The sequence below is a fragment of the Homalodisca vitripennis genome, chromosome 3, assembly GCF_021130785.1.
Source record: "Homalodisca vitripennis isolate AUS2020 chromosome 3, UT_GWSS_2.1, whole genome shotgun sequence".
NCBI lineage: Eukaryota > Metazoa > Arthropoda > Insecta > Hemiptera > Cicadellidae > Homalodisca > Homalodisca vitripennis.
In genome coordinates, this window is record NC_060209.1 from 199,945,646 (window position 1) to 199,970,272 (window position 24,627).

A 24,627-nucleotide genomic window follows, 5' to 3' on the forward strand; every position below is an offset into this window, starting at 1 on the left:
TTCCGGAAGTGGAGGAGCGTTGGAATAAGGTAGTGGCTTGTGGAGGGGAGTACTTTGAAGGGGACCAGATTGCCGTTGCCGCCGAGTAACGTCAGTTCATGCCAGACGTCAAGGTCGGATACTTTTTGGACAGACCTCGTACAGACCCCTCAATCTGCCAAGAGTACAATGGGAAATGTAGGTGACATGTCAGAAAACGTAAGACCACGGTCAAGCACGACATTGAGAGTCTTCACTTTATCACAAACAGTCAAGCCCTTGCCATCGAGCCACGACCGCAATCCCACTTTCGTCAAGTGTTTGTGTCAGATCATGTGGGGCAACATAAAAGACTGTGCTCACTTTGAGTTTCAAAAAAATTGTAACTGACCAAGTGGAAATGCGTATTAGGTCAGAATTTACTTGATTCCAATTTTGCAGACACAAACGCCAAATGCAGCTGAAAGTCATCTGCATAAATATGTGAAGCACAACTTTGTACAAATTTAAAAAATCAGATATGTATAAGTTGAATAAAATTGGGGCAAGACAACTACGTTGAGGTACACCACACACAGGGAGTCACTGGGAAGTATCATTGCCAAGCTTGGTGACTTGTTTTCTAACGCCTAAATACCATCTGATCTCCATTACTGCCTTCTCGGAAAAACCATGATAGTTCATTTTCGGTAGCAGCATATTGATTGAGTCAAATGCTTGGGAATAATCGATTATCACCATAATACTACTCTTGCCATTATATTTCATCTCAATTATATCACTAAATAAATTTGTGAAGGCTGTACAAGTACTATGATTTTTTTCTAAATCCTGATTGTAGTTTTGGAAATATTCTTCTTGCTTCCATGTATCCCACGATTTGTTTGATTGCAATTTTTTCTACTATCTTGGAAAATGGCAGGAATCTGAACATGGCAGACATAGCATGAGATAGTTCTTAGTTGTTGCAAACTAGTGGGTACTAAGACTTTAGGCAGAGAGCAAAAAATACTACATTTTTTAGTCTGTGTTTTGACTAGGCATTCTGTAGTTGATATTAAAAAAATACCTCAACTGATAGCCTCTTTAAGTCCTGATCTATAAATTTGCACTCTTAAGAAGTAGCACAAATAAAAAATCTTCAATTGTAAAAAATTAGGTTGTCATCATTCATAGGGTATATTCACACCAAGGACAGCTGTAGGACACTGGGTTACATAGGCTGCTGTACCTATAGTGCTTCTGCCCACAACCATTCAAACAGATTTCTACTAAACATTGCACTAACATTGTATGCCTAATTGTCCTGTTTACTACACTATTTGTTGTGGAGTATTAGATAATAAGTGACGATCAGTTACACATGATTTCAAAGCTAATGAATTACTTCATACCATTGTTGATGTATTTAAAGTATGGACAGATTATATTGGAACTAGTAGAAAGATGGTTATTAAATATATAAAAATAATAACTCTATGGATGTTATTATATATTATTAATTGATATAACCAACTGGGGCACATTGTGTCATTAGCCAATTAATTTTGCTGCTCTCATGCCACCAAAAAACTTCAGTACCAGTTTTAATATTTAAATGAAGATGCATTTTACTCTCTAAAGTATGGCCAAAGGATTTAATTGTGCGAGTAATAATTTGATGTTGTCAGACCCTCTACTTACCCAACTTAAAGTTGGGTTAAAGCTTAAAAAGTCCCGATTTAAATCATCAGAAGATGATTTTTTCGGACATTTGCCATCGTTCAGTGAAACAATAAATCAGTAACACTACGTTTCGAGATCTGCAATCTGATCTCTTCTTCAGGTAAAGAACTAACCTAATACATAATATTACAAACTAGGTTAAAATAAACAAATCTTACCAAAGCGTTGTGGCACGCCTAAGTCAGGAATCACAACCTACATGTTGTTTGTCAACTTCACTAACTCTATAAACATGCACTTAATAAAAAACTATACAAAACACTAATCATTAAAACTGAACTACAGAATACAGGTCACAATACGTCTTCATTCATCTACTAACCACCTACGACTGACCAAAGGGACTAGCCAATGGTAATCGTGACGGCAGACTAAAACAAGATGGCGGAAATAGAAAGGAAGGGGGACAGGATATGGCCCTTTAATTATTATTAGTTCATCCGAGATGAACTTCTTAAAACCATATTGTGACTCCGCATTGGTTTATTACAAATATCTGATCCGTTTGATACTTTTGGTTTTCTCTTTAGTTCATTTTTTAGAATTGGCAGCCAAAGCGGCCTAATCTCGACTGATGGTTGACTGATTGGTTAGTCTGCCAATGTAATGTATGTTGCCTCAATTAATTTCCTTTTGAAGAAATGTGGTTCCCCATGTATTATGTTGGCTTCATCCCAATTCATATGATGGTCTTCGGACCAACAATGGTGTGCAATTTTTGACTTTTCTGTTAGACCCTTTCTTGTGTTTTCTTTATGCTCTTTTATCCTTACGTTTAGTGGTCTTTTTGTCTCGCCTATGTATTCCCTATTGCAACTACATTTTATACTGTAAACACAGTTTTTGGAATCCTGTGTGCCATTTTTTGGTTTTGTTTTTACGAGACTTTGTCTAAGAGTGTTGTGTGTTTTAAACGCGGTTCTAATGTTGTACTTTCTACCTACTCTTCTAATTTTCTCCGATAATCCCGGCACATAAGGGATTGACATGAACGCAAATTTATCACAATTCTGTTTTTCTGACTCAGGAATGATTCTTCTGGTTCTTTTGCACTTATTTATTACTAATTGAGGGTATCCATTGCTTCTGAGATCCGATTCAACTTTCTTAAATTCTTCTTTTAATCCATCTTTATCTGAGCACAAGCTCTTTGCTCTATCAAACAACGAGTAGGCTACTCCTTCTTTGACAGATTTTTGATGGTTGGATTGATAATTTAAATATTTTCCTGCGTGTGTTATCTTTCGGAAAACAGTTGTCTTAAGGACATCCCTATCTCTTAATACACACACATCCAAAAAGGGAAGCTTGTTTTGGACTTCCACTTCCATTGTGAGGCGGATGGAAGGAGAAATACTATTAATGTGATTCAAAAAATTATTTAATTCAATGTCTCCATGAGAAAAAATAACAAAGGTATCATCCACATACCTCCACCAAATCTTCGGTTTGAACTGAGCTGAAGCCAAAGCTTTTCGCTCAAATTCCTCCATAAAGATATTGGCGAAAATAGGAGACAGTGGAGAACCCATTGCCATCCCCTCATCTTGATGGTAAATTTTACCCTCTAACTCAAAATAATTGCATTGAGTGCATAATTCTAACAGTTCCATAATTACTGGCACGGGAAGTTTAGTTCTATCCTTTAATGTTTGGTCTTCTTTGAGACATGATTTAATAATTCCGAGAGTTTCTGGAACTGGTACATTTGTAAATAGACTTTCGACATCAAAACTTACCAGTTTGTCAGTCAACTTTAGGGATTTTGACTTCTCTACAAAATCCCTGGAATTTTTGATGAAAGAGTCAGTTTTTCCTACCAATGGCGTTAAGATGTCCAAGAGAACTTTAGACAATTCCCTGCAAGGTGAATCACAAGAACTAATGATGGGCCGGAGAGGGATGGTAGGTTTGTGGATTTTGGGAAGGCCATACATATGGGGGATTTTGGAGTGGTGAGGAGTTAATTTAGATCTAAATTTATCTGAAAAACTTTGCTACTTTGCGTTCAAATGAATCAGTCGGGTCTTTATTTAAAACTGTATATTTGCCAGTATTTAAAGTTTCCGCAATCTTTTCTTTATACGCTACTGAGTCAAGTACAACAGTAGCGTTGCCTTTGTCGGCTGGTAAGATTTTGACCGTGTCGTCTTTCCCAAGGATCGACCTGGCCTTTTTCTCCTCTATTGTCAAATTGGGTTTTGTGGGAGGAATTTTTCTGAGTAAAAGAAATGAACGATGGCAAATGTCCGGAAAAATCCTGTTTCCTTCACAATCCTTCCATCGTCAAAAATAACCTTCAAACAAAGCATCAGAAGATATTACACAAATTGAAATGCTTAAAGTTAAGTAAATTCCTAAATACGTATTCAAAATTATCTCTCACAAGTGGAAGAAACACAGAGATGTGTGTAATGTTCCATGATGAGTTAAAACCTAATGAATACATCAGTATTTTCCAGATTTGAGGATGGCTACGTTTTGAAATAAATTCGTAATATTATGTATGTTTCTATATGATACCCAATAACAACACTCACATTACCAACAAATGAGCTAATTCCAAAATTTCTGTGCAGGGAGACTTTTTTTATTAAATAAATAAAAAGATTTGAGAACAAACTTCCACTGGATACGATTATGTTCCTATCACAGTTACAACATATACAGTTCAACACAAATAAAAACCTCTCATACATTTGATTTCGGGTATTTTCCCAGACAAACTAAAGATTTGCATAAAAAGAGAAACTTGGTTGAGGTTTCCATTAGCTTTGTTATCTGTAATATCTAAAATTATGAAATAGCAATGTATAATCAATTGGTTAAATACTTTTACTTTGATGAAGACAATCTCTATGACAGTGAAAAGAATGGTCTTCGAGCTGCCCACTCTTGTTATTTCTGCTGTTACTAAATTTATAGATACAATCATTGATTCTATAGACAAAGATGATAAAGTGCTGGGAGTATTTATGGATCTAACCAAAGCTTTTGATAGTGTCTCCCATGTTAAACTCATAAAATTTATGAGTTTATTTAATAAACTCTCAAAAATAGGAATAAGCGGGCACCCTTTGAAGTGGGTCACATCATACATAACGGACAAGAAACAATATATTGAGATTATTAATGTCAACAGTCACAATCAAGCTTGCACTGCTCAATCTGAATTAAAAATTATCAAACATGAAGTACCTCAGGAGTCAATTTTGGGTCCGTTTTTATTTTTATGCTACATTAAAGGTCTACCTGGAGTCGTAGTAAATAAAATTAACAACAATATTTGCCTTTACACTGACGATGCTAATTTATTAGTGACTGGGAAGTCTATCAATGAAATAAATACGATTGCTACCAAAAATATTTCTCAAATATAAAATTTTCTTTCAAATAACCAACTGTTGCTCAATTTGAATAAAACCAATTTTACGTATTTCAATTGCAAATTTATTATACATACTGATCTTCCAGCCATACAGCTTGAAGGAGTTGAATTTGAGAGAGTTAATCATACAACGTTTCTTGGATTATATATAGATAGTAAATTAAGTTGGGATTCTCATTTTGATCATATTGCTAACAAAGTTTCGTCTGGTCTTTATGCCCTGTACAGAATATCAAAATTTTGTAGCCCTAACATTTTACGACTAGTGTATTTTTCACATATTGATACATATATCATTTGGGTTAAGTACTTATGGAGGTTCGTCCAAAATAAACATGGACAGGTTACTAATTTTACAAAAATGGGCAATACGTATTATGTTACAATTGGATTAGAAAGAAACTGTTAAAGACAAACTTAAAGAATTAAATATATTAACAATTTACAGTAATTATATCTTTCAATGCATTTTGTGCACAGTTCAAAATTCTAGCACCAACTCACTGATAGGGGATTATCATCAATATGAAACCAGAAACAGAGGCAAATTTGCCATCATACCTACCCATAGGCTAACATTCTTTGAAAAAAGCATTTTATGTAGGTATGAAATGTTTTAATAAATTGTCTAGTGATTTAAAAAATGCAAGCAGTACTAATAAATTTAAGATCAATTAAAAAAGTACATGTTGTTAAAATCTCTATATTCAACAGGTGAATTTTTGGAATAACAAAGATTATTTTCTTTTTAAGATATACATTATTATAGTCGACTCAGCTAAAGTATGAAATTTCCACAAAAATGAATGAAATGTAAATATGATATAGTATTTTATTATAAACTTTTAACAAATGTATATTTTTATAATTTCAAGAGTTTTGCTATTTATGCAATGTTTTTATTTACATTTTAGGTAAGTGACTTATCTTATTTTAATTTTAAAAGAATGTTAAATTTTAACCATCATAATATACTGTATAATCAACAATAACTCATCAATGTATTTCTTTTCTCCTTATAATATTTTTATATTATAAAATCTGAACCAGGTGAAATTAGTTTTATATAACTTGCACATTTTAATTGTAAAAGCACTACTATGCTAAACTATATTTTATTAGATAAAGAATCTCTAACATTGATGCCATTCTTTGTATATAAATATGCGACACATTTCATGAGGTTTTAAAGTATTAATAATTTTACGTATGCATTCCAACACATCAATAATATATTTTGAGAAGTAAAATTTCTTTTTCTTGTAGTTAAAGTTACCTCACGGGCGGCCAGCAGTATGGTGGTGAGCTGTGACCGGTCTCCCCATTCGGCTAGGAACGTGAGGGTGAAAGCCTGCAGGAAAATACGCGACACAAGCTTAAGGATGTTCTGGCGTTTATGTCGCCCACTCTCGGGATCGGCCGACATCAGATGCACCTCTTTGTCGATCTACGGAGACAACACAGACATACCAATCAATTTCTCAACAGGAAAAGTAAATGCTTTCATAATCCTACCTAATTTGTACTTTTAAATATGTATGCTCTACTTCAAAAAAACAAGCAAATCTGTTTTTAAATTGAAAATCTTTAGATATTATTTAATAATTGTTGTGAAATTTAAAATAAAATTATTTTTACCATATGCACCAATACCTAATAATATAGTTTTATTTTTGAAATTAATGAAAAAAGGCAATTCTTAATTTATTAAAAATATGCTATACAAAAGAAAAACATACTTTTAAACCTGTATTAAAATAGTTCGATTGTTTGTTCATTGCCCTGTTTTATAGTACTGAATATGAGCAAAATATAAAATTTTAATTAAAATAACTTACAACTATATAATTGTTTAGTTTGATATTGTGACTTTTCAAGTAGATACATTTTGTTTTGTTTTTTTTTTTCAACAAAGATCTTATTAAAATGCTTGAATATATAGACTTCATACAGAAATGTGCTTCTATGCGATCTTGTGTATAGTACATTTTTTAATATGGAGTTTTATACACAAGACAGTATTTGTTTCATTAATTGATTGTAAGAGAATGGATTATTCTGGAATAGTAATTTAACAGTTTTTCTTAAAAAAAAACCAATCCTGCAAACCATTTTAAAATATTTTCATGAATTTTCAAGTTTGAGTGTACCAAAAATCTGTTTTTTCTTTTGATTCTCAAGTCCGTTAAATGTGAACATTATAATGTTGTACATCATTTTAAAGATCTTTATAAGCCACTTTGGTGGAAACAAAACTTATTTTAAAATTTGAATATTGTGACAAAAAACTGTGAACCGTAGGATTTTACATATATTTACTGCAGGTGTTAAGGTATAACATTTTCTTTAAATACACTCAGGGGTATTTTGGATGTCACATTGCTATTTTCTTTAAGAGATTTCCTTGTGTTATGAGGAAAAAGCTTGGAGGACTCAAGACAATCATATCTTAAAATGTTCAAATGCCAATTTATAATACAAAATTCAATATATCATCTTGTAAGCTAACCCTATATCTATGCAATGTTAAATGGTCATAATGGTCACTCCATTTTCAGCAATTTGTAAGTCCTTTTTCACTGACACAAAGATAATGTTAAAAAAAGAATTGCACTTCTCTACTAGCTGAATGTATAATTGTGTCCACACAGTAAAAATAAAATACTTGTTGAACGTGACTACAAAATGTAATATTGGTTGGTTAGAGTGTTTCTTCTTCTTTGATTGAATATGCTTATACTGCCCCAAGATAAAATTGACAAATTAAAAATAACTCAATGACTAAAGATTTGGTGATTTAAAAAAACAATGAATTTTCAAACAGGTATATGACAATTTATTTTGTTTATTAGTTTTTGTGTCAATAATTCTAAAAGAAAAATATATACTATTTCACATAATTAATTATACAATTGTATTAAACAAAACTCTTAACAGAAAAATTTTACAAACATCCCTTGCAATTTGTTGGGCATTTTTTATATTATTTTTAAATCTTTCTTCCTACGTTCAGTACAAAAATGGTGATTGAGATATATATATATATATATATAAGTAGAGATGAGTTGAGATAAGTAGATTTGAATCTGTCGTCTCTAGCGCACTTTTGGGACAGTCAGAAAATCAATGTAAAATACTGTTTAAAGGACAATAAACGAAATCTGTAAAATCAAACGGCAAATCTAGAATGGAAATAACCTAATCTATAACTCTTTTACTGTTCAGGTTTGCTTTCAATATTCTTAAGTTGTTTTATGAAAAATCTTTATTCTAAAATATTAACCATATTACATTCTTTTTCTTTAATTTTTTTGTTCCAACAAATGTTAAATGTAAGTTATCTTTTTTGTTGATTTCTATAATCTTTTATCATCCAATATATTCAAAAACCTATTTGGAAAATGTTCTTTAAAATCATACAGTTCTGCTATTATTGTTAATCCAAATTCTCTCTGAATTCAAAATTTTGTATTTCTCACTTATCTTTAACTCATTTATCCTCTTGTATTCTTTAAACTTGAATTCTCCAACCTCGTTCAACTCTTTCAAGAACTCCATTTACATAAAAAAATATAATTAAAAAATTATCTTATTTAATTTTAATTAATTTTTCTTAATTCCAGTTATAGAATGTATTATATTTAATAGAAAACCAAGTTTTATAATCTATAATGCGAACCCCACGAAGCAAGCTCACAAAACAGTCTCACGAAGCAAGTTCACAAAGCAGTCTCAAGAAGGAAGCTCACAAAGCAGTCTCAAGAAGCAAGCTCACAAAGCAGTCTCAAGAAGCAAGCTCACAAAGCAGTCTCAAGAAGCAAGTTCACAAAGCAGTCTCAAGAAGGAAGCTCACAAAGCAGACTCAAGAAGGAAGCTCACAAAGCAGTCTCAAGAAGGAAGCTCACAAAGCAGACTCAAGAAGCAAGCTCACAAAGCAGTCTCAAGAAGGAAGCTCACAGAGCAGACTCAATAAGCAAGATCACAAAGCAGTCTCAAGAAGGAAGCTCACAAAGCAGTCTCAAGAAGGAAGCTCACAAAGCAGTCTCAAGAAGGAAGCTTACAAAGCAGTCTCAAGAAGGAAGCTCACAAAGCAGACTCAAGAAGCAAGCTCACAAAGCAGACTCAAGAAGCAGTCTCAAGAAGGAAGCTCACAAAGCAGTCTCAAGAAGCAAGCTCACAAAGCAGTCTCAAGAAGCAAGCTCACAAAGCAGACTCAAGAAGCAGTCTCAAGAAGGAAGCTCACAAAGCAGTCTCAAGAAGCAAGCTCACAAAGCAGACTCAAGAAGCAGTCTCAAGAAGGAAGCTCATGAAGCAGTCTCACAAAGTAAGCTCACGAAGCAGCTCATTTATATACAGTCGACCTCCAGAAATATTATGTAACTCATCTACATCAATTGTGTTATTGACAATCTTCTTGACTATATCTGAAGTTCAAAAATGGTAAGAATACTGTACGTACATTAAACAATGCAGAATCAGATTCATTTACATTAGATACAGAAGATGAAGAAAATATTTCAGATATACCTGTAGTCAAGAAGATTATCAATAGCACAATTGATGTAAATAATTTACAAAATATTTATGGAGGCCGACTGTATAAATATAGATTTAGACCTAAATATGGTTGTGGAATATGAGAAAATCTTAAATTGTAAACATACAACAAAATATTTGATGGATACATAAGATTTTAGCGAGCTCGAAAAAGATACAATAACATTTTCAGTAAATTTAATTTGAAACAAATTTGATAACATGTGTTTTATTCTAAGTACATTTGACAAAATTTTTAATAGATTGGATTCTAAGTAGATCAAAGTTGACAAAACTTTGGACACATTTGATTCATAAATTACAAACCTATATTTTTTACATGAATTAGATTATTTTTTGAAGGTAATGAAATGAGACTGCAAATTAGAAACAAACATTTTATTTTTTTATATGAATCTATTTTTTGACTCATTTCAATTAATGAGTATACAATATTTTTATCTGCAAAGAGTATAAATACTCTTATATAAATTTTTCATAGGTTTGAAAAAAAGTTATACATTTGATTCTAAGTATATTTTATAAAAATGTTAATACAATTGATTCTAAGTGGATGTGACAACACTTTTAATACATTTTACATTGATTCTAAAAGTCTCACCAAGCCAGCTCACAAAGCTCTCTCATGAAGCATTTATTTGAAATAGTTTGTACAAAGAAGCTAAGACAAATTTTACAAGCTCGAAGCAGATTTGAGAACATTGACAATAGATTTTACATTGATTCTAAGTATATTTCACTACAATTGTAATAAGTTTTACATTAATTCAAAGCAGATATGATAACATTGGCAATACATTTTACATTGATTCAAAGCGGATTTGACAATATTTCCAATAGATTATACATTGCTTCCAAACAGATTTTACATTAATTTCAAGCAGATTTGACATAATATTTAATAGATAGGTCATTGCTTCGTGAGATTCGCATTACAGATTATAAAACTTGTTTTTCTATAAAATATACAGTAGACTCCTGCTTATCCGAGTCCCGATTAACTGAGGCTCCAGGTTAACCAAGGCCTTCGAAGATAAAACATGTTTTTTATAGACCAAACAGTTGCAGTACAATAATAAGATATGCGTGTCTGAGCGTAGCCTATAGGAATGAACTTCCACTGTGTGACACTGCAACGTTTGCCATATTTTTGAAACGCCACAGACGTTTCTACTAGTCAGTCGTATAAGTTATTTGGACGTATTCGTTTCGTTTATTATTTTTGTTACTGTGGTCTACCCGTGTTTCTAGCTGTGAAAAGTGTACAGTGTTAGTGTTACAGCAAGAGTGGAAAATGAAAAAGGCACGTGATTTCTCTGGAAGTAAAAATGAAAGCATTAACACGTTTAGACAATGGCGAGACAATTAATATGGTGGCTGCAAATCTATAAGAAGTAACTTTTGGTGATTGGAGACGGAACCGACAAAACATTGAGAAATCTGTTAATAAATGTGTGAGTGGGGGTAGCGGTTTACTGCGGAAAACAATGAAGAAAGGCTGACATCAAAAGCCTTGTTTTTATGGTTTACTCAAATGCGGAGTTTGGGTTGCTTGTAATATTATGCCTATAACTGGCATAATACTACAAGCAAAGGGAATAGAATTTCATAACAAGTTTAAGGATGGTGATCACAGTTTTACAGCCAGCGATAGATGGTTAGATAGGTGGAAGAAGCGGCACGGTATTAGACAGCTTAATATTGTTGGTGAAAAATTATCGGCAGATTCTTCAGAAATTATAAAACTTCAAAATAAATTGACAGAACTTGTTTTGAAGTCTGGTCTAACATCTGACCAAATATGTAACTGTGATTAGACTGGGCTCAATTTTCGAATACTTTCGACTAAAACTTTGGCAGCTAAATGTAAAAAATCCGCTCCAGGATTTAAAAAGAGCAAAGGGCGTGTTATAATCTTAGCATGCTTTGATTCATCAGGAACATTTAAATAGACCTCTACTGATTGAAAAGGCCCACAAACCCAAGGCCTTTAAACACATCAATGTTAACTATTTAACCACCATGTACCGAAACAAAAAAAGTGCATGGATGAAAAGCCAGATATTTAAGGAATGGTTCTATAAAGAGTTTGTTGTTCCTGTTGTCGACGCATTTAAAAGAAAAACAAAAAAAAGCTTCCCCGAAATGCAATCCTATTGATAGATAATGCACCTCCACAACCCGATGAGAATTAGCTTTGTAGTGGTAATATTAAAGCATGTTTTGCCCCCTAATATGACTTTGCTACTACAGCCTCTATATCAATCAGTTCTTGAGATCATGATAAAACTACAGACGTACACTTCTACAACGCTTATTTCACGTTTATACGATGGGATGAGTGTTACAGAATCACTGAAAAAAATAACAATCAAAGATGCAGTTTTTTGGATCGCAATGTCGGATGCAATTGTGTTCTACAAAAATTATGGAGAAAACTTTTAAACTTAACAAAGCATAAAGAAAATGTATCAGCAAAGGACAATAAAAGCCTATCTGAATTTAGCGCAACTGACTAATCAGCTTCCTTGTGATCAGCAATAGAAAATGAAGATATCCGTGTGTGGTGCAATGAAGTTGTTCAAATGGAACTTAGTGATGACACAATTGTGGCCTTTGTCAACAATCCGTAAGAACCTGACACAGATGATATCACCCCTTAAGTATCTCATTCCGATGGACTGAAGGTGATTGACGCTGCCATTGCCTAAATCAAACAGCAAGAATCCATACCACTTTACATCCTAATAATGCAGCGATGGCGCAACATTGCAGCGACAAAAAAAGGAAAGAGGTTAGCGCAAAAATCTATCAAAGACAAAGATTTTTTTACACTTTCTATATTATATAAGAACTGTTTGTAATTAAGTATAAACAATAATTCCAGAACTGGATGATTTCAAAGTACATTTTCCAAATAGATTTTTGAATATATTGGATGATAAAAGATTAAAGAAATCAACAAAAAAGATAACTTACATTTAACATTTGTTGGAACGAAGAAAATTACAGAAAAAGAATGTAATATGGTTAATATTGTAGAATGCAGATTTTTCATGAAACAGCTTAAGAATATTAAAAACAAACCTAAACAGTAAAATAGTTATAGATTTGGTTATTTTCATTCTAGATTTACAGTTTGATTTTACAGATTCGTTTATTGTCCTTAAAACAGTATTACATTGATTTTCTGACTGTCCCAAAAGTGCGCTGGCAGATTCATGTCTACTTATATATATACAGGGTTGGGCAAAAGTGTGGAAACGGCTCTATATCCCTGGAACGGCATTCTCTACAAATACCAAATTCAGCACACTAGCTAAAGAACAGACTAAGAAGTAACTAAAGAAACTGTGCTTTTTAATGACCTTTGGGACTTGTCCCTTTTCCCAAAATGGGGGATACGGGGGGGCAACCCCAAAATTTCATATGGCACACCGCATCACGTGATACCTCATTAGAAAGGTCTTGTTAAAAGAAAACAAATGGTGAAAACTAGAGGTGTCTATCTTGTCCCATAACAGAAAGACGCTTATTTGAATATCTACAAATCGAATTATATTTGTATCAGTAAAAAACAAGGATAAGGTAAAAAAAAGCATAGAGAGAGAGACAGAGAGAGAGAGAGAGAGAGAGAGAGAGAGAGAGAGAGAGAGAGAATATCTTTATTTCACAATCCTAAAGATTAGAAATGGTGTCACGTACAGTTACAAAACATACAGATACAAAACAAATAAACAAACAAACAAAACAAAACAGAATTTAAAAATAAATGTATAACATTAGTAAACAGCAACAACAATATTGTCAATAAATTACTATTATATTAATAACTTTTAATAATCTAAGGGAAAATGTCTGTCCAATTTAAAAATGTATTTATATTGTAAAAAGGCCTGTTCAGCAGCCACTGATGCAGTTTCTTCTTCATCACTTTTATTGATCCTTCTTCCTTTACATCATCTAGAAGACTGTTGAAGAATCTAGCCCCCACATATGATGGTTTTTACTCAAAATATGTCCTGTGGTGACTGGGTAAAGTAAAGTTGTTATGGCACCTTGTGTTATAGTGATGAAGGTCCCTGTACTGTTGCATCTTCCTTCCAACTAGGTTAAGAACAGTTTCTTGTATGTATAAACTTACAACGGTCAGTATTTTCCATTCTTTAAATACCTGTCTACAGCTATCAAGGGGTTTTAACACGTTCACTGCAGGTGAGGTCTCTGGATCTCAAGCGGAGGGTCCGGCGCATGAAAGAAGTGATGTGCACATGATGTACCGAGACCTCATGTGCACATCACTTCTTTCTTTCATTAGTGTGTCCTTGGCACTTGCGCAGGACTGTTGAGGTTATGTTTGTTTTGTTGTAGGGGCTCGGCTGAATTCTCGGTACTTGAAGTTTACGCTTCCTGTGCTCGGCCAGTCTGTGGAATTTTATTAAAAATAAACGTCACAAGTATGGAATCAAGTTGTATACATTGTGATCTCCATGGATTTATGCTTAAATTTTTAATTTACTGTGGAGATTGGGACGATATGGGAGGAAAAGGGCACGCCGCGAATGTTGTTCTGAATCTAATAAGAGAAAAACTCCACAACAGCCACAGTCTGTATATGGATAATTATACAGGACATTTGGGTGGCTGGTAGGGATGTATATATAATTGTAAACACCTAGTTAGGCATATATTTTAGCTTTCTCACAATATTTCTAAACATAAAGAGACAAAATGTGCTTTTCACGCAAATGATAGTGACAAATCGGGTGCTATGTGCGCGTGAGGTCCCGGGACCTCAAGTTTTATAAATTGCCTAAATGAACATTTCCAGGCTACAATCAACAAAATATCATCCCCAGTCTACAAGAAAACATCTAACGTTAAGTTTAAACCAAAAATATATTTTAGCATATTGGGTACATAGTGGACTGAAATTCAGCAGTGAACGTGTTAAACAGGCCATAATTGTTAGAGCTCTTTTTTGAAATAATAAGACCCGTTCAAGATTCTTTGCTGAGGAAGCACCCCCCAAACAAAAATTCCTCTCTAAGAAGGCTTTCAAAAAGAGCCTGATAGGTAATCTTGACAGTACCAGATGAGCTGATAGCCTTAGTTCTTCTAATTGTAAAAAGAGCTCTACTCAGTTTGTTGCACAGATCATATAGGGATTACCTGATAATTAAAGTAGATGCTCAAACTGTTCTCCTTGGACTGTCTGGCAGTGTCCTAGCCTGGTGTAGAAATGTGAAACAGCGAGTGCAACAGATTCCTGGGAAACACTATAGACCACTTGTGCAATTTTTCTCTCATTTCCTCGATATTCTGAGGTTTGGTCTTGTAGACATTTTCTTTAATGTGACCCCAATCGAAAAAATCAAGAGATGACAAGTCAGGGGATCTAACGGGCCACTCGATTTCACCCCTTCTACCAATCCATTGATTTGGAAATATTTCATTCAATAGCACGGATATTTAATCCATAATGTGGAGGTGCCCAATCTTGCTGAAACCAAACTTGATCGAGATTGTCAAAAACTTAATGAATCGCCGGAACAATCTGTTCTTAAAGCACCCTTTGATAACCATCAGTATTAAAATTTCCATTAATCAAAAATGGTCCTAAGAACTGACCTCCTACAATCCCAAGCCATACATTCAACCTTAGACCAATAACGACAATGGTGCCGGTTGACGTTACCGTTTAACATAAGTTGCTTCGTCAAAGAAAATAATATTATTCAGTCCAATCGTTTTGTTGTCTATGTTCACCATAATAAGTTCGCAAAACTCTACCCTATGATCAAAGTCATCCTCTGACAGTTCTTGGACTAAATGAATTTTATACGGTTTGTATGGTTCTGATGCAAAACTCTAAGGACCAATCTTTTAGATATACCAACAGTTTGAGAGATCGAAGTTATTGAAACACGAGGATCTTCTACTTCAGATTTTAAAACTTCCAATGAAAGATCCTCGTTTAAACCTGATCTTGGCCTTCCAGGTTTGGGACGGTTATTAACACTACCAGTTTCATCAAAACGTTGAACCGTTTTATAAACGACAGATTTTGGTACAGGGTTGCGATATGGGAAGGTGTCGTTAAACAAAATTTTTACCCCTTCGTAAGATAAAATTGTATCGCCAAAACCTCGCACCATTAATAAGTAATACGCTCACTTTCAATTAGCTTCATTTCCACTGGAAACAATTCTTGACGAAGAAGACTTGCACAATACTGAAGGACTGCTGGATTACAACTACATGTCAAAGGGCAGTCAGGTATCAGGGCAACTGATAAGGCTTAAGTCAGGGTTTTCCCAAAACAAGTAAGATCAGGCTAACTTTATAGCTTATGGTTATTAGACTCCCAAGGTATTTTTGTTTTCTAAAAGCATGCAATTTAATCGAACAATATAATTTTTTATAATTTTAACAAATACAAGGTAATATTATAAGGATACAATAATTTATTAAAATGCGCAGAGTTCAGATCCTTTTGATGAAATGGTTAAAAAGATAAAAGTGCGTGCTATGCAAACGTTTCAAATAAGTGCCTTTTTGTTATGGTACAAGATAGACAACTCTAGTTTTCACTATTTGCCTTCTTTTAACAAGACCTTTCTAACGAGGTATCGTGTGATGGGGCGTGCCATATGAAATTTTTGGGTTACACCCCATATTCCCCATTTTGGAAAAAAGGGACAAAGCCACAAAGGTCATTAAAAAGCACATTTTCTTTAGTTGTTATAGTGTGCTGAATTTGGTATTTTTAGAGAATGATGTTCCAGAGATATACAGCCGTTTCCACACTTTTGCCCAACCCTGTATATATAAAATCAAGATTGGAAAAAACCTTTAAAACATGTTTTAGTGGCTAGGACTGATACATATTTTTAGCACTTCTCCGCTGAGAAGTTACTATTAGGGGCTTACAATAAATTTAAACCTACAAAAAATAGCTAACATAATTTTAGAAATTAGTTTCCTCCATTAAAATATAATTTTATAATGTAGAATAATCTTGTTTGCCTATCTCAAGATACCAAGATTGTTTTAATTTCACATCTTTTGACTGAAAATGGCTTTCAAAAATAAAGCAAAAATATGTCAAGGTTTTACTTTTGTTACCAATGTTTATGCATGATGTGAACTGAAAACTTACCTTATTATAACTAGCTGTATCTCACAAAAACACCAATCAGTTTGAGAATAACATGAGTGGGCCAAAGAATCAAGTTCATTGTCGTATTTCAGTACCACATAGAAAATAATCACTTTCATTTTTACTATGAACAGTAATAACACATAAAACCTTAAAACATAACTTATTGTAGTACCATACAAGCACCAAATATACATAAAGATACTATTCAGAAACAAACCAACTATAATGCTGTTTACACCTGATTGGTTTAAAGCACAGTACATGTACAATAAATACCTGGATACAAAGCAGATTAATCAACACATAGCTGTTTCAGACAGACTTGGAAGGTTCTGGTATATTATGAAAGCTCTACAGGACATAGTCAGTGGCTAATCCAAGGGGATGACAGATAACCCTCCCCTTTATAAATTCTCATATGGGGCCTCCTCTCCAAAATAAAATCAGTTAAAAAAATTAGAAAAAATTGCTATATCAATCAAAAGTTTTTTGTGGAATTGCTCGTGTAAACTCTTCGTGTAAGACCTATTTGAAAGTTCTGGCTATACCATTGGCTACAGTTCATTACTATTACTTCTAATTCAATGTATATATAGATAAACCAAAATGAATGCGGAAGCAGGTTTAAAAAGACAAGCAGAAAATTCTTTTATTCATATTGCTCTAATTTTTATGACTCATTTGTTTTAAAATGGTTAACAGCGTTATCTTACTGTAATTCTTGTTGCACTGATTTTTTTGAATCTGAAGTGAATATCATTAACCAAAAATAAGCAGGTTATTGAGCTATACCCAATGGAATATTTTGGAAGGAGGTAAGGAAACCTAACTGTTGTAATTTTAATCTAAAAAGGGCAATACCAATGAGTTTCAATCAGTTAAATTCATGAAAAACATACATAGAAATTATGTGTTGGAGCTACATGGATGTGTGGCGCCGAACACATACATCCACCCCCAACACCAAGCAAAATTGAAATAAACATCAAGTCCCAACTGGACAAAAACTGGAACTGGTAAACACCTGATATCTGGTGATTTAACACGAGTTACATTATGTAGGTTATTATGTAAATTTGGTATCAAATGCAGAGGAACATTCTATCTAGTTGTTGAAAAGGACTGGAAACACAATATTTATAGTCATACATTGTCATTACTGGGAGTGAAATGTAGTTAGCTACTCTTCGGTCGCCAGTTGTTGATCCGTCGACTGCACTGTGGAGTGTACTGTGGTTGTTTATAACTGGTTGTAGATACTGAGGTGGGTCAAGTAATTTATTCAATCTTATTTTCTGTACAAGATTTTTGATGATTGAAGAAGAAAACAGTCACTGCACAAATCACTGCTTGTTTATAACAATATTCTATTATTAAAGGAGAACGATCATAGTGGAGAAATATGCTGAAACAAAACCCAATCCTACAGTAATTTTTGTATTTAAGTCTCCAAAACCTCAATCTTTAAATAAAATTTTTCATATTGACAATTGGTGCCTTACTGTATCCACACGCACTGATGTAAAATTCACACGTCTGCCCATGTGGTGAAACAACCTTGAGTTTTTCCGTACAAAAACAATTTTAAGCCTCATGCAATTTCACGTTCTAATATTTCATTGTAGCATTATTAGAGATGTTTAATTTTAAAGATACATACAATACGCATCCTCCAAAAGCTATTTAATTTTTCTTGTGAAGTGTATTTAAATGATAAAATACAAAAGAGTTTGGGACTTTTTTTGCATACTCAAGAAAAACATAAAAAATCCAAAGGATGGGTATTAATTACATCTTTAAAATAAGATGTCTCCAATAATTCTACGATCATAAATAAAGCTTGAACATTGTTCTTATGGGTCTACAACGAAGACGTCCACCAGTATAGCCAGCTCTGAATGTTAAGGTTAAACCACCTTACCTCTTTATTTCTGGTCGCAGAGAGTTTTGCAAGATGCCTAACATTAAGGATCAGATTCCATACACGAACAGTAGAGTGCCTCTAATCCGATCTAATTGGTGTCGAACACTGTTCAGATTTGTGGGAATTCACTCATGAACAAGTGAAAGTCGGAAGAGAAGAGCAGTGACCTCCTCTCACATTCCAAACACGACTCATTGGTCGTATTTACATTAGTGTTCACTGTAGCACTGTTTGATGAACTGTGTGAGTTTGTAACAGATTTGTTCCATGAGTGTTGAGTTATTTAAGGAAAAACTGCTACTAAATTGTAGAATGTGGTGATGAAAAAGCAAAGATTAGCAAATGGAAAAAGAATCGCATGACAATTGAGTAGTTTTATTCTGCTTTAAGTGAAAAACAGCAAAAAATGACTGAATCTCCACATAAAAAACTTGATGAGGCCTTATTTTTCTGGTTCACTCAACAGTGACAGAAGAGAATCCCCATTTCCGGTCCTTTGGTAAATAAAAGAAAAGGCATTTTAACTAAAAAAGCTTAAGGAAAGTGTTCCTTAATTTTGAGCTAGCTGTGGTTTTTTGGATCGTTGGAATTTTCTTCTACAATCCACTTTCTTGGACACGGATTTGGACAGCTCACGATTAGCTGGGATCATCATAACAGAGCGTTGTGACACGCCTAAGTCAGGAATCACAACCACCATGTTGTGTGTCCAACTTCACTAACCCTTAAACATGCACAGTGACATGCTCTTAGGTGTGTCACAACGCTCGGGTATGAATTGTTTAGTTTAACCTGAATGTTAGTTATTTACCTGAAGAAGAGATCAGATTGCAGATCTCAAACATTTTTTGTTTCACTGAATTTTAAGGATCTGCCTACCAAAAGTCTTTCTTCTCAAGTAGAGAAATCTGCCCCAGAGTTTAAAGTGGACAAACGTCTTACTGTCAGCTTGCATCAACAAACAAACTTCTGCTGATAGTAATAGGCAAATCAGCGAAACCATGGGTGTTCAAAAACATTTAACTCACTTCCTAAGCATTATAAGAATAAAAAAAGCTTGGATGGAATGGGACTTGATCAAGTAATAGTTCGTTCACATATTTGTCCCTAAACTGACTGCATTAAATACAGAAAATGGAATGCATAATCATGCTCTACTGTTTATAGATAATGCACTGTCCCACCCAGAAGAAGCGAAACTTGTTTGTGGAGACACAAATTTTTCTGCCACCAAATGTACTTAAATTCTTCAACTTATGGACCAGAGTGTGTTGTAGGTCGTTAAACAAAAATACAGAAATATGCTGCTTCGCACCTTACTTGAAGAAGATAAAAATGAACTCGCAATCATTCAACTATAGTAAAATATGTAATTTACTGAGTATCTGAAGTGTTGAATAACACCAATAAAGATGCAATACAAAAATCGTGGATAAACCTTTGGCCTGTATTGGAAATTGTTGAAATAACTTTTACACTAATAAAAGATTGTGAACTTCTTCCTCTACTCAAGAAAATCCCTGGCTAAGAAAGCTGTGTTGAGGAGTGGTTGGCTGTGGACAACAATGGCCACCAGAAATACAGATACATCATAGCAATGGTGCAGGGCTCATCAGCTTAGATCAACTCTGAGGAAAGCGAGGAGGAGGTGAATACGAGCTCAAACTTAACTCGTATCACACTCAGACGTGGCAAATGATGTTATGTTTATGTGGCAATGGCAGAACATTGCATTCTCAATGTCACTGACTTTACTTCTTAAAATTAGTTTAGTGTTTTCCTCAAACCTAGTCTCCTAAGCACAGGTATGTCTTTATTAAACATCATTGTACAATGTATTTTGTATAACAATATATGTAAATTTTTTCACGAACTTCTTTTTAATTTCTACAGTTTTAAGTTAAAAATCAATGATTTAATAATGTTTTTATTTATAATAAAAAATCTTAATCAGTATTTTCTTTGAACTCTGTTTAGACTAGGCGGATTTTTAGAATATCGGGTTTGGAATAGCAGGACTCCACAGTATTAGAATAATGATCTTAAGACATATGCATGTAACTTTATTTATAAATGACACACCTTAAAAAGCTGTAACAAAAACAGGAGAGTAGAATGGATGTAAGGACTAATATCTGTTTTTATGGGACAAAACTCAAGGTCAATTCATTAAGGCTGGCTTCAAAGTAATTGCGTCTTATTTACTTTTTACACCATAATCTTTAATTTACCATGAATTAAAATTATAAAGGAAATTACGACTAGAGAGGGAGCAAACTGACAACTAAATGAGAGGCCACTGTCGTTATTACACAGCAATCTGACAATTATCACGGTCCTGAGTCATGGTCAGTGACTTCTACCACTACTATTGGTACAGTTCTCGTAAAATACACCACCATAAAAATCTTTCAATCTGGATCTAGATTTTTTTTTAAATAAGGAGAGGCCGATCTCCTTTTAAGCCTTATTCTGTCCGTCCTCATGGGCCACTGGTCTGTGTGAGGATCTTATAAAACAGAATAGGTAGGAGTGTCGATACAGTAAAAGGGCGCCGGTACTGATAAAAATTGTTTTGGCCACAAACAGGATTTCAACCTGCGGCCTCTAACTCTAATCTCTAACTCAGACCCAAAGTCCAACGTCTAACTTTACTTGGACGCGTAAGCGTCTTTGAATACTTGGATCAAACTAACTCCAGAGGCACATTAATTCAACAGAGCTCTAACAAAACATTAACTCTCTCCTTGGATAAAAAAAATCACTAAGTATTGTGCTTTTTATAAGGTTTGTAAGACTTAGAGACAAAGATTCTCCATCTATTTAATGGTACAATGTACTTCAAGCCTAGGCAGTTACAGAAAGAAAAGAATCTTTCTAAAAATGCATTTGATTCTTTGGAGGACGCAACTCAAGTGGTGTTCAATTTTGACTGCACCCAAAAGGGAATGACAGCACCCTTTATCTTCCCTGACTCTTGAAAAAAACTAATCACTAGTGATGAAAGATGAACCCAGATTTGTGGTGTGGATGTATCTCTCTTGTTATCATGTAGTTATTTGTGAGATTTTAAAAAAAATCAAGCAGTAATTAAGTACTTTGTAAAGAAAAGAAAGTGGTACGAAAAGGATAGAAATTTTTTTTTAGTAAAATGAGTAAATCGACTTTTAGATTTTACTTTTGTATATAGTATTATATTTAACTATTAACAAGTGGACAAACATGTTTAAATGTTCAGGACAACTTAGGCGATGATCCACATGGTAGTCACCCTATACCAATTTCAGCAAAAGGGCATAAGTAATCATGGAGGATTATTAATTGAGAGTGTGAGAAATTGCTGATATTTCAGGGATGTCATATGAATGGAGAGCATTTAACAAACTGATAAAGAAATATTTCATTTCATTTACATTTTCATAAAGGAGATTATATGAGCCAACACACACAAACCATTTTCATCCTCTACAGGGCGTTTCAAAAAGGACTTACAACTTTGAAAATTCATATAAAATTTATTAAACAAGGTACAGAGCTGGTTTTGGTGTTGTTTTAAAGGAAAACTGTTTTGAATCGCGTAGTCCGCTAGTGCCTAATCGCGCCGCACAAGCGCTAGTGACAGTTATGTTAAACATGGCTCCCTTCTCTGGACCGGAGCGTGCTAGTTGTGTGTTTTGGTTTGAAGAATCAAAGTCTGCCGTACATTCCTTTGCCGGCTACTCTACCTGAACTTAGAGCAAGAATTTATGCTGCTGCTGAGCAAGTTACACCTGAAATGCTAGTGCGAGTCTGGGAAGAAATCGACTACCAATGGGATGTCTGCAGAATAACCAACAGAAGCCATATAGAACATCTTTAGTTTAAGGTAAAAAAACTTTAAGTTTTTTTTCCTTTACAATAACACAAAAACCAGCTCTGTACCTTGTTTAACCCTAGAACTGGCAATGGTGTCACTCTGTACTGGCGGCTCTATTTTAACAGCCTCGCAAACGTTTCTTATAATGTATCACATTTCATAACTGTTAGTCCAATTATAAACTATTATATGTCAATGTATTCACAACTATATGGAGAGCATTATAATAACAATATCTTATTGTTTCCATGGAAACATATTTTTTTTTTACAAAATGCAAGAAAAATGTTTTTTGTATTTTTTTTTTGTAAATATTCCGTTGTGTAACTGCTTAGCAATAAGCTTTACATCAAAACCGTAAATGTATAACTTATTCAAAATTTTGTCCTGATTCCAAAAATATATAATTATTGTAACTTTTACCTCAAAACGTATGTTACAGGGCTTTGTATGAAAAAGCACCCATATTTACTTATTTTCAAAAATACGTACATTTCTAAATAAATATTATTGTTCATGGGTAAACATAATCTCTTGACTGCATTTATACTTATATTAAGTATGACAGATAAAACAAAAATAAAATAAAATAATAAATTTTAATCTTATCTTATTTACATATGTACAATATATATGTAAATAAGCTCTCTAAGATCATTTGATCAGTCTCTAAAGTTTTCACCCATACTGAACAACTAAAACTATAATCTAAGAAAGCTAAAAAAACAATAATAACAACACCAAATACTATAATTGGATTCGTAACCTCAAACACAAAACCCGGCACTTGTTTACAGTTTCACAAAAATGTGGTTGACCCGTACTACGTTCACGTCAGCTGTAAAAAAAAACGATGTTTTACGGTAAACAAAGAAGACAATAATCGAAGTAAGAACAGTAAATCGGTACTATAGTTATTGCTCTTCCAAAATATATTAAATAAAAATCATTTATATGACCTTAATTGCCTACAATTTCAATGACTGTACATGCCTACTTTGGCGACGAATATTCGTCGTTGCCAAATCGGACGGGCCTTTGGCGACGAAAATTTGTTTCATACCAGCTCTAGGGTTAATAAAATTTATATGAATTTTCAAAGTTGTAAAGTCTTTTTTGAAACGCCCTATTTCAACCCTATATAACCTTCACAGTTTATAATTAGTTTTCACAGTTTATAATCATTCAATATTTCATGGTAGATTTCAAAACAACGTTCAATAAATAGGTCTGGCCCTTCATTGCATACCGTATAAATGAACCTTGTTTGTGTCATTTTACCAGTTTCAGCAGCTAATATGTCTATTTAACAAAGGCATAACAAAAGGGACAGATAAATAAGAACATATGTTCAATTGTTCTATACATTATAACAATGAACATATCTTAATTATCTTATTTCTCTGACACTATCTGGACAGTTGATCCACGTTTCCATGCTAAATTAAAGAGTCCAGTAAGTATAGTCCATCCAGAACAAGCTTGAAAAGTTTCAGGGATCTACGGCAAAAATACAGCATGTAACAGACAAAACAAAAGAGCGCTGTAACTTTGGTAACACGACTGTCTCAACAGTGACTCATAGTTTTCACGAGGGTACATAATCATTGTCTGGACGGTGGCCCACAGTTTTAGTGAAGGACATACACCACTGTCTGGACGGTGGCCCACAGTTTTAGTGAGGGATATACACCACTGTCCGGACAGTGTGTCACATTTTTGTGAAGGACATACACCACTATCTGGAAAGTGTGTCACATTTTTGTGAAGGACATACACCACTGTCCGGAAAGTGTGTCACATTTTTGTGAAGGACATACACCACTGTCTGGAAAGTGTGTCACATTTTTGTGAAGGACATACACCACTGTCCGGAAAGTGTGTCACATTTTTTGTGAAGGACATACACCACTGTCCGGACAGTGGCCAACCGTGAATGTGTGGGGAATGAACTACAGGAATTAGTTTCAATTCTATGAACTCATTTGAATGAGTTAGAATGAATGTAAAACCAGGAATAAAAGCCAGATAAG

The 24,627-nt window shown here is 33.8% G+C and overlaps 1 protein-coding gene across 1 annotated transcript in view; it reads right to left on the reverse strand.

Moving 5' to 3' along the window:
- The window catches only part of LOC124358556, a 69,661-nt gene that overhangs the window by 26,369 nt on the left and 18,665 nt on the right, over positions 1–24,627 (reverse strand). Inside the window, exon 3 of the mRNA XM_046810858.1 lies at positions 6,369–6,539. Coding sequence (XP_046666814.1) covers positions 6,369–6,539 — 171 coding nt within the window. The remainder of the gene's footprint in view (positions 1–6,368; positions 6,540–24,627) is intronic.